The 12500-nt window shown below is 28.8% G+C and overlaps 1 protein-coding gene across 5 annotated transcripts; it reads left to right on the forward strand.

Moving 5' to 3' along the window:
- The first annotated feature begins 40 nt into the window (after positions 1-40).
- LOC137825540 (uncharacterized) lies at positions 41-3317 on the forward strand. Of its 5 annotated transcripts, none has more exons than XR_011083310.2 (3): positions 41-1060; positions 1402-1533; positions 2855-3317. XR_011083310.2 is itself a non-coding variant. In XM_068631231.2 (2 exons), the coding sequence occupies exon 1, from the start codon at positions 202-204 to the stop codon at positions 985-987; it is 786 nt and encodes a 261-aa protein (XP_068487332.1). In that variant the 5' UTR covers positions 41-201; the 3' UTR covers positions 988-1035; positions 2855-3317. The 5 variants fall into 5 exon arrangements, 2 of the variants coding, with proteins under 2 accessions (XP_068487332.1, XP_068487331.1); XR_011083311.2 differs by having other exon boundaries at positions 41-1035; XR_016515106.1 differs by lacking the exon at positions 1402-1533.
- Positions 3318-12500: the final 9183 nt, after the last annotated feature.

Consider the following 12500-nt stretch of genomic DNA (forward strand, 5'->3'; position numbering starts at 1 on the left):
CAACCCACCCTTCTCAAACAAAAACACCTTTGCCATTTCCATTTTCTAGTTTCACCATCTCGTTGTGAGAAAGAAACTGTAAAACCTAGCCTCTCCTTGTATATGCGTCGCCGGAATCTACAAAAGAAAGGCGAAGAGAGAGTTATTCCAATATTTGTCAGTGATAAGATACAAATTTGAAGATAGATAGCGGTATTCAATATGTCTTCAAATAAGAGCGAGGAGAAATCTCAGGCCGCGGCGGACAGAATTAAGGCGGCGGCGTTGACTGCGGCAAAGGGGCTGAGCCGTGCGCAGGCGGAGCGGGCAGCGGCGGCGGCTGCGCGGAACGTGAATGCATACGGGCAGAAGGAGGAGGGGCCGAGCCGATGGCAGGAGAAGAGGGAGGCAAAGCGGCAGATGTATCTGATGAGTACCGAGAAGGCCGTGAAATTGGGCGAAAGGAAGGATCTGAAGCCTTCGAGATCCGCTTCCGGCGGCGCTGCGCAGTGCCAAAAGTGCTTCCAGAGCGGACACTGGACTTACGAGTGCAAGAACGAGAGGGTTTATATTTCAAGGCCTTCGCGGACGCAACAGCTTAAAGACCCTAAACTGAGACCGAGGGTCGATGCGCCTGTCGCGTATGATTTGGATTTGGATGGCGATGTTCCTGATGGTGATGTTAAGGAGGAAAAGGAGAAGGGAAAGAGGAAGAAGAAGAAGAAGAGTGAAAAGAAGCGTCGTCGTTATGATTCTGAGAGTGATAGTGGCAGTGTTACATCTTCTGTCACTGGATCGGATTCTTCTTCTGAGAGTAGTTCGAGTTCTGATTCGGAGGAGGAACGGAGGCGGAGGAGGAGGAAGAAGAAGCAGAGGGAGAGATTAAGACGCAGCAGGAGGAGTCATAGTTCATCTTCAGGGTCGGAGTCCGATACAGATTCTGGTTCCGACTCTGACTCGGATGATAAGAGCAGCCGGAGGAAGAAGACGCGTAGTCGTAGGCGTTAAATGAGATTGTGGCCAGGTCCATGGAGGCAATCATCAACTGCAATTATGGTGATTGTTTAGGAATTGCTAATGGGTAATGTAGAGTTTTGGTGGATTTTGATTGGGTTGTATTTCCTTGTATTCTTTCAACATTTTAATCCTGGTACTCGCAACTTAGGTTTATTTTTTCGACATTTAAATTTGCGGATGTGCTTTGTGTTATTGTGAGGTGCTCAAGATGTTGGATGGTTTTTGTTTCTAGCTTATAATTCTGCTGTACTTACTCATTTTTCTTGCCTAAGAACAGGTCTTGTCAGCACCACGTTTGATACATTGTCATCGAAGTTCTTGTCACTTTTTATTGTTTCGCCAAAATTTAGCCGCTGGTCCATCCCTTGTTTCATCTTGAGCGTCTCTGTTTTTTTTTTTATGCAGGTTTCCATCTCAGTTTGCATTTCTTGCGTCAAGTTAGTCAACCCTTCACGCAGCTACCTTAGCCGTCTTCAAATCTTTTGATCAAAGCTATGGAAAATGACTCTCAATGTTTGCTCCGAACATAGAACCAATGTATTACAACACACTCCATGTTCATAAATGTTTATTGTAGATTATGGAATGAATAAATTTCTTGTACCTCAAAGAATTTAGTAATCCAACCAATTGGCATACTGTCAATCCCAGTAGATTTTGGTTTTCATGAATTCATGCTTCTGGTCAATCGATATTTTGTTCCGCCATCAATTTTAGTCTATCACTTGGTCTTGTTACCTAAATTTGTCGATTTTTTTAATCAGCACTTAATTTCGTTGATGGGTCTAGATTATATTAAACTGACTGAGCATAATTTACTTTATCTTGTTACCTAATTTACTGCATCATGATATTTCTGAAAATGAAAATGGAAAATCATTTCCTATCCTAGGATTTCCATTTTACATATTTCCAATGGCCATTGTGCATCCTGACATTGTTATCTCTTCCTCCTTGTTCATGCTACTTTAGCTTGAGAAAGGGTGTTGGATTATCTTGAGTGTTTTAGATTATCTCTACACTTCTTTAAAATAGATATTTAAAACATTATTGAATCAATTATTCATCTGATTGAGGAGGCAATCTTAGGACTTGTTTCTTAACTGGATTCCCGTTTCTTTTTTAATTAGGGTGGGCGGGCAGTGTTATTCTATTTGTGGGTTTGTGCTTGTGTAAGGAATATTACTCTATCTCGTCATTTTAAAGCTAGGCCTAATGCTACCCAATACTTAATTATCAGTATCAGTAAATAGGTCGCTTGGATTAGTATTTTATATCACATCTGATACATCATTAGACATTATATCAATGTAATGGAGTATTATTGAAAGCCTCCTTCTCTTCCTGCCTAAACCCTATAATTTCTACAGTTTTGAAAAAGTTTGTCTGTGAGTATGCCTTGTTTAGAATCCAGTCTTGATCATTGCAATTTTTTAGTTGCTACTTCGCAGATTAATGAAATCAGAAGATGCAATATTATTATGACCGTCTTTTCTCTCTATTTTTCTCCATGCATGAAATTAAATTAGTATTCTTTTGCTACATTTGAATTTTTTATATTTAATGTAAGCCACTTTCTTGTTGAAATGCTAAAGTAGTTCCTTAACACTTGGTAATAGTGCACCTCGCAGAGTTCACTCTTATTATTTGCAAGTGTCCATGCCATACCATTAAATTCTAACATGTATATGTTCCTGTGTCCACATATATCAATGCATCTATGATGTGTGGGTGAAAGAAGTTTCACTGTTACGCCTTTAATCCGATGAAATGTTTGAATCCCTTTTGAAGTAAAATTGAAAGATACTCATATTTTTACTGGTTCTGGGGGTATTCTGAAATTTCTGAATGTATGTAGGCACCTGCTAAAGCGGGAATGCATGGCACTCATTTTTGTTTGCTGCAACACAACTTGTGGCGACCGTGGCTGGGACTGCGACTCTAAGTATCTTGGTCAAGCCGAAGGTTCAACATAGGGGGATTCAGCATATCATATTCTTCACTCTTGGATACTTTTTCTTAGGGATGGCAAAGCCGGCCAGCCGTCCCGCATTGGCCCGCCCCGCGTTTGGCCCGTAAAAATGCGGGACGGGTTGGCCCGTCCCGCAAAGTTATTGCGGGCTAGAATTCCCAATCCGCCCCGCATAAGAGCTGGTCCGCGGGTTTGCGGGCCAGTCCGTGTTCTTTTTTTTTAAAATTAAATATTTTTTTTTTTTTACATTTTGTTCTTAAAAAATTGTCAAATTAAACCTATATATTTGTTATTATCAAACATAATTTTTTTTTTCTTTTCAAATATAGTCAAACATCAAAACATTAAACATTAAGATAAATATCAAATATCACTATTCTTCCACTTCCAAAACATTAAAAATACCTAATTCCAAAACAACATAAACATTAATTCTAAAACATTAAACATAAACATTAATTCTAAAACATTAAACATAAACATTAATTCTAAAACATTAAACATAAACATTATTGACATTCATCCATTTCAATAACATTAGATGCCACCCTATTCATAATTATAATCTTCTCCGTCATCTGCATATATTAAAACAATGACAATTAATTAATTAATTTTTCATAAAAATAATACAATAAAAATAAGATAACTTTTGGTTCAATTGAAGGCTTGGTCATGGGTAACTTCTAAAATACCTTCTGACTGGTGTCTTGCTCCAAGGGTTGTTGTTCTTTTGCAGTTTGTTTTGAGTTTGTACGGGTTTTTAGTGGTAGATTTTAGTGGTTCCTGTTATTCAATCCTTATTTATTGCTGATAAAAAAAAACAATAAAAATAAGATAAAATAAAATAATCGAATTACCTTCAGAAAATCCATGTTTCCAACTAGAAGTACAAATGATTGCTTCCACGTTTGTGGGCCAGCTCGCCCCGCCCCGCACGGGTTGCGGGCTAATGCGGGGCGGGCTAATGCGGGTTAGCGGGTTGAAAAGGTCAGTCCGCCCCGCATTTTTTACCTGCGGGCCGCGGACCGGCCCGCACGACCCGTCCCGCTTTGCCATCCCTACTTTTTCTCACTGGTTATAAGAAAACAAGTATTTGCGCTCACTCTTTAAACTCCAATCAATTGTTGTTGACATAATTAATGATCTAATCCTTTAGTTTGTGGGTTATTAAAGAAGTTTGCATTTAGTTTATGAGCTCCTAAATAGTTAATGAAAGGGAAGTGTGATGATTAGTATTCAATATAAGGGCGTGTAACAAGAGTCATGTATGTGTAATGGGCTTAAAAAGGTTCAATCTCAAAGCACTCGATGCATACTAATAAAAAAGTACTCTATTCTCCAAAAGAGTTAAGAGGTTGTGACAATAGTCTTGAAATGCATTGTTAGATAAGTCTCTGAAATTAAAAATAACAAGTAAATAAATTTTACTTTATTATTGTTATTGTAAAGTATAAACATTAGTCAATATTATCATATAAATTAAACATACACTTTTGTGTATGTTTCGAGTATAAAATATTTAAAAATTTAATCATTAATTATTATCATTCTTACAATTATCAGCATTATCAATATTATTTCAATTTTATTTTTATATTTAGATTAATATAATTATATTAAGTTAATTAATTTTTATAAATATTGTAGTAAATTTAGCTTTATTTTCGTTGTCTTGTATTCATTATCCATTATCCAATATAGAAGATAAAATTAGTCTAACAACTTAAATATTTATCTTATATTCATCACATATAACAACTTGTTCAAATTACTCACAATTACATTATTAGTATTTTTTCCAAACAAGAGTTCAAAATATTCCGAGAAAAAATTGTTTTAAAATCCCTTGAAAAAACATTATTAGAATGAGATATAGAAAACTTGATAGGGAAAACAAATTGGATATTATTCTTATTATATTTTCTTTAATGTATACCAAACACTTAAATATTTTTTTTTAATTTTCTTATATTTAAAAATTAAGAAGAAATAAAGTAAGCGATTAAATGTGTTTTTTTTTATGTAATGTGAAATTAATTTTTGTTAGTACAAATTTTACTCTTACTGTAGTAAAAAAACTATTAAAAATAAGTTATTATTAATTTTTTTATTCACATTACAAATAAATTTCTTTATATTATAATATTTGTATATGATTCATTATTAATATAAATATTATAATATAATTTATGTTAAAAATTTATTTATCACGTAAGAAAATTAATAATGTTCCAACAATTTAAATTAAAAACAAAAATTAATTTTACATAAAAAAAAGAAATAGAGAAAAGAAAATATATATCTAACCTAAGGTAACTATTACACATTGGATCTATGCATTTATTGGGCCGTGTTTGTGTATCGTTGTCTTGTACAGTGAAAATAGCGAAGCACAAGTCCAGACTCCAAACTAACCCTAACATTCAACAAAAAAAATAATGAATATAGGGGACCATGTTCCATTGGAGGACCATCTCACTCTTCAACTTTATGAATTATTTGTTATAAATTGTTTACCATAATGTTTGTTTTGAAACTCTTAAATGTGTACTGTAAAAAGTAGATTTATGGGTACAGTGTTTGTAAATATGAATATATGATTTTTTTTTTATGATTTCTTAAGAAAATCATTTTTATTAGAGTTTTTTTCTGAATAAGATTACTTCACTTATTTTTTCTTTTGGTTTTTGTTTTCAACTGTGCAACTATAAAGAGTTGCTTGAGTCTCACTTCACATATGAACATAAAATAAATTTGGCAACTGTTTCCCTGTTTTTAATTTTTATAGAAATAGCATATAAAACAATTACATTGATCATTCATTTATTGTCACATCTACAATTCATATTAAAATGTCACCATTTCCCACGAATCATTAATGCACCCTCACTTTTCTTCATAAATGCTTATGTGTTATACTACTGGGAACATTTAATTAACTCGTTTTCTTACCAACTCTATACGCAACTTTTTCTAATATTAATTTTTTCCCAAGATTAAATGAAAATATATTATTAAATTATTTAAAATCAATTATTCATCAAAAATATATTCTACATTTAATCACAATTCACGAAATTTATTTTTGCATGTGTATGTAAGAAATATAATATTTTATAGTATTTGTGTATTGTATAATTATAATTATTTTATCACACATTTCACGCTCTTAAAAGAATTTGACTCAGATGTATTACTAATGTAAAATATTTTATATTATTTGATTATAAAGTGGAAAGTGTAATAAAATCGTTAGTATTTTAGCAATTATTTTAAAAATTACATTTGAGATAATCCTAATTAGCTAATAATATAAAAACTAAAAAATAGATATGTATTTAATTTTTTAAAAAGATAATATTTATTTCTAGTCTTTATTATAATGGTACTGTAATACTTGTTTTTATATATAGGTTTAGAGAAAAGTAGTTTAAATTAAATGAAAATGTTATTTGAAAAAAAGTTATAAAATTGAAGTAAAATATTTTTTTAATTCTTGTAAATATTTATTTTTGTAACATTTTGTCGTCGACATTTTTTTTGTAATTTAAAATTCATATCTTAAGAAATATGACCCCATTATCATTTTGATTTTGAAAAGATAGGTTTAGTTAAATTGAATTTTTTAAATATTAAAATCTTATTAGAAAGGACTTTAAAAACACTTTTTTTTTCTTCATCTTCTTCTTTATTTGAAAGCTAATATAATTCAAAATAAACATCATGTGAATTTGAATGTCAACACCAGGACAATAGTAGACATAATTGGTGTAAGCTTTTTGAAATTCATCATAAGGGCATCTTATATGATAGTATATGGAACCATTTATCATATGATATACCCCACTTTCATATGGTAGATTTTTAATGCCAAATATATTGGCATAAATTTATACAATGATGCATAAGGTGACAATCATAAGCCACGTGAAAACCCTTACGTAAATCCAATTTCGTTATAAAAAATTACATGGCTTTTGTAGAGAGAGCAATGTTTGAACTATAGAAGAATCGATTATTCAAATTGGTCATGATTCATATTTCATATAATATAATAATAAAAAGACAAATCTCTGTCAACAAGTTTACTTCTGATTGTTATCACTGTGACTTGAGTTTGATTATAAATTGTATTTATTGATAGGGGAATCAAACGTTTTTATACTCTTAATATAAACTTTTATAAATAATGAGCTTCACACAAATGTCTTAAAATTGTGTGTATGTGTTGCATAGAATACTGACACTTATTTTTAGTTTAAAAAATATATTTTAAATTTCTAATAATTTTAACATAGTTTTACTATAATTTTAAAAATGAAAAATATATTAATTGTTTAAAAATTTAAATTTATTGTAAAAATTATTTATTATGATTATAAAAATGAATAACAAATTATTTTGAATCCGTCATTAGAAACATCTTTATGCTAAAAAAATTTGTAACATATTTGTGTACATAAATCTTTATTTTCAATTGATATAATTCATAATTATATAATATATAAATATGCATCATCGTGTATTTTACACTTTAGAGATTATACTTATTTTCGTGTTTATGTATACTTATCTCCATGTCTGTGTCGTATACATAGTCGATAAAAGAACACAACTCTCTCTTTATACCCATGAGGAAAATATAATACATATTATTAATATTTTTATCCATAATGTTGTTACTATTCAGTTATTAAATTATAATTATATATATTATCATTGCTAATGTCACTGTTTTATTAAAATTAAGGAATAAGAAGAAAAATATTCAAATGACATATTGTAATGTAAGACATCATTTCAATTTTGATAGTAAAAATGTTTAAAATGTTATTTAATCTTTTTATAAAATTCAAATACTGATACTAGGATACTGAAAGCTGGCTATTAGTTTAAAGTATTAATTGGTGATAGTTATTCACTACCATACTCAATCTTCATTTATACTTATTGTTATTAAAAAAAATAAGAGATAGTATGTGTAATACGATTTTATTTTTTTAATAGAGCGCAATGTAATTTTAAAATTCAAGTAATAAGAGATAGTGTGTGTGTGATTTGAACTTTTTTTACCATTAGAGTTAGTCTAATAATAGTGGACGTTTGAATACTTTGCATAAAGTCTTAGAATTAAATTCTAATAGTGTTGTTCAACACCAAAAATGCATTTAAAAAAGTGAAAAATACTTCATTTTGGTTTTCACTTGAAGGTCGTTAATAAATAATAAAAAAATTGAATATATCTCACATATTTTATAATTATTTTTTTAGTTTAAATATTTAAAACACATATCTTGACGTTTCACAAGTAACTTATAATCTCCAAGGTAAACAACACTATGATTAGTAACTAATAATCATTCCTTTTGTATAAAAAAAAATGGATTAGAATATGAACAACACTATGATTAGAATTTGTTCTAAGATTAGTTTAAATTCTTTAATATTTTCTACGTATCTGAGTTTTTCTTCTTATATTCAAAACTTATACTAAAAATATGATTTTGTTGTCATAAAAAATTATATGTATGATTAGTGTGTAAAACATTAGTACGATAGATTTACTTTTTTTTTAAAAATGTTATATGTATACTATTAGAATAAACAGTTATATTTACGCTTATAATTTATTTCTTTTAGATAAAGATGAGAGCAATAAAAATAATATCCTAATACCTAACTCCTTTTGGCAATAGCTAACATTATTTAGTGATGGTTGTTTTTTAATCATGATATTCAAATATGATTATGAAAAAAGAAATAATTTATAACTAAACATTAGTGTGGATTATGCTAGAAGGGATAGCTCCATCTTATAAGTGTGGATTATACTAGAAGGGATAGCCCCCATCTTTTAAATCACTCTGATAGTAAATATGACAAATAATTTTCCTACAATATATATAATATTTGGAGTAATTTACTAGTATATAACATTTTCGGTGAATGAATATCAGAATTAATTTATTATTAAATGTACTATCAACTATCGAGTGATATTATTATATATCAATCATTTAGTTCGAATATTTGAATAGTATTTTTGGATATCGATCATTCAATCCAAATATAAATCACACCAAAGAATGATTTGACCTTCAAGCATAATGGGACCAATCAGTATAAGGAACTAATCATTCTCTAAAGATGATTACGGGAGTATTAAGCTTTCATGGGCCTGAGATAATCTTCAGACCTATAAGAAAACTATAAATAGATGAGGATCCTAAAGGAAAAAAGATAATGATTCTCTAACTATAATATTCGTAATCTAAACATATCCACAGTTGACTTGAGCGTCAGAGTATCTTTGCAAGTACTCATCCCAATATACCAAAAGATCCAAAAATGAAGTCTTCATAGAGAAAATTCAACCTTTCATGGGTCTGGGATAATCCTCAAACCCATAAGAAAACTATAAATAAATGAGGATCTAAAGAAAAAAAAAGATAATGATTCTCGAACTATAATATTCATAATCTAGACATCTAAAGTTGACTTAAACGTCGGAGTGTTACTCATCCAAAACACCAAAAGATCCAAAACTAAATTTTCATAAAGAAAATTCAACCTTAATCAATTTATAAAAACACTAAATTTATTAATTTAGTTATAGAAAACTTGTGTTATACCGTTGTTCACAACTCTATGATTTGTTTCTCTTTCTTTTGATGAAATTTTGGATGCCAATTCACAACTTTCAAAAAAAACTGGTGGCTCTTGTTCCACCAGCATCTTGTAATAATGTACTTTAGGAGGCCAAAGTAGAGACATGATAAAAGAGTTGGAGCTTTAAATTCGTTAGGTTTCTCTATTATTGACCATTGCTATCATTGAAGATTCAAACAAAACCAACACAAGTTTTTTCAGCTTCCATCATCATTGTAGGTTTCAAAAATTCCAATATGTATGTTAGAAAAACATCATTATTGTATGCTATTCAAATGCTATAATGTTTATGAATTAGTTTACCATATTTCATCAACATAACATATTTCAAAAATAATATTTACAGAAATACTTTAAGTACTGGTCAGTAATAAAATTTTCACATTAATATTAAACAACTCACATTCTTATAATGGATGTTTTGTCTTCCAAACCTACCTGGAGTTTTTGGATCCCCATTTGTGCATAGTTTACTTCACCATTTTATGTATTTCTTAGTTACTAGTTTTGGAATATAAAGTTCATTTAATTTTGTAGCCATAATAATAAAGATTGAGATCCCAAAAAATAGGTGGAAGTGGTTGGCAAAGAAACAATGGGAGGAGTAGTTGGGTGCAGATTTGTTTGTTTGCTTTGATCTCACTTTCTCTCTCTCACTCATCTTTTTATCATCTGTCAAATCACCATCACTAAACTTGTGCTTTGACTTACTTAGCACCACCAACTCCTACAAAATAAAACATTGTCTTTTGCTAACATCACGGATTTACTTAAATAAATACATTTCTAGATACCTTTTTTTTTCAATTTGGTTATGTTAGCCATTTAAATTGTTCTCTTAGATTCAATTGGTGTGCTTGATCATTTATTACATTAGTTTAGTTAATTTAGTAAGTTTTAGAAAACTATGACATAGATCATCATGAATGAATGTTTGTTACCAGGTAAAATAATATTGTTAATGTCAAAAAATACGGATTAATGGATATTTAATCTAATAAAAACTAAGATTAAAGTATAAATTTTTAAAATAGGAAATAAAATTGATAGTTAGATAAATGTATCGTTTTTGTTAATATATGGATTTTGATCTAATTCTCACATATTTTTGTATTTTTTGTTAATAATATTTTATTTATACGATGATTGGAAAAAAAGTTCAAAAAAATTACAAAATTGTCACCGCTTCGTTTTTTTATGACGGATTTCTTCGAACCGTCTTTAAAGAGTGTCGTTAATGAAATATTTTGTACTAGTGGTTGTTAGTGTCAGCATAATTAATTGAGATGTCAAGTTGCATAATGATACCTAACCTGAAAGTTTTTATTTAAAAAAAGAAATAAAAAATAAAACTGAAATAAATAAAAAATTAGAAATTATATTTTATCTCCCATGTTATTGATATATGCATGACTGAATTTGAACCTCTTGATTGTACCCTCTGTTATTCTGTCTTCAATGTTGAACAAACAAACATATGATACGACAAATTTTGGTTGGAGATGCGAACTCATCTTGTTTAAAAAACATGTTGACTTTGTTTTATCAAGATTCGAGGATTGAATCCAATGCTTGGGAAGACTGAAGAGAGTATAATAGTTTTTATTTTATTTTATTTCATTGCTCTATCATGGTCTATGAGCTCAATTAGAGAACCATTAAAATTAAATTTTGTGTGTTCAAACTTATTTTCAACTAAATATGCATTTAATATAATTTAAAAGAAAAATAAAATTACTTTTCAGAAATTCTTTAATGAATTTGTGAAACAATTTAAGAAAAATAATTTTCTAAAATAGGTAAATCGAACATAAATTGAGTTTATTAGATCTACTTAAAAATAAAGCTCTTCCCACAATTTTGTAATAACACTACAAGAAAATCATGAAATAAAAACAAATTTTAGAAACAAAAAATAATTAGTTGTTACCGTGGTTAAATTAGATATCATTTTAGAGACTAAAAAAAATTTTAGTTTCTCAATTAATTTTTATTATTGTTAAATAGTTTCTAAATTGGTATCTAATTAACTACTAAAGTTTTAACTATCAATTATTTAGATTCTAAATTTGGTAGAAAAACCTTAGTAGCTAATTAGATACCATTTTAGAAACTATTTAACAATAATATAAACTAATTTAGAAACCAAAAGCTTTTTAATTTCTAAAATGATTTCTAATTTAATCACTGTACCAACTATTTATATTTGTTCTCTAAAATTAATTTATATTTCATTCCTTGTTTAGTGTAGAACTTCATCAGCATATTGAATTGAAGCAGATTTATCTAAATAAAATCTGTAGATATTCTAGCATTTGATTGTTTTCTTTTTCTACCACTTGGTCTTATTATTATAAATTAATTCTTATGATTACTTAACATTTCTATTTTTTTCTAAGAATTAATTATTTTTTAGTGCAATAAATTTTTTATTTTAATTATTTTTAAAAAAAATATTTTGTATCCTTTTATAGTTGAAGTTTGTGATTTAAATCATTCTTTAGTTAGTTATATCTTAAATAAAACATGATCTGATTATTATAAGTGACGCTGTAACTTTATACGGTTAAACTAGTCTCAATAAATATAATTTTAATCAACAAAAATAAGTTATTCGTATAAACATTACAAATTTATTAAATAGTTCCATTAAAATATGAAGTAACTAGTATAATCACTATAGAAAATGTGAACTGATATAAACATTATCGATTAGAATTTACTTTAAGCAAATAAAATTATACAAATAAAAAATCTCAAGTTTCAACATTGTTTATGTTACTAAATAACTTTATTTTCCACAGAGGCTGTAGGAACTCTCCTAAAAAAAGTATATATGTTTACAAAAAAAAATCATTCC

Source organism: Phaseolus vulgaris, chromosome 8, assembly GCF_051622355.1.
Source record: "Phaseolus vulgaris cultivar YP4 chromosome 8, ASM5162235v1, whole genome shotgun sequence".
NCBI classification, from domain to species: Eukaryota; Viridiplantae; Streptophyta; class Magnoliopsida; order Fabales; family Fabaceae; genus Phaseolus; species Phaseolus vulgaris.

What these genes read in the sequence shown, in the direction of transcription:
- LOC137825540 (XM_068631231.2), top strand. Translation starts at nt 202, where the DNA reads ATGTCTTCAAATAAGAGCGAGGAGAAATCTCAGGCCGCGGCGGACAGA.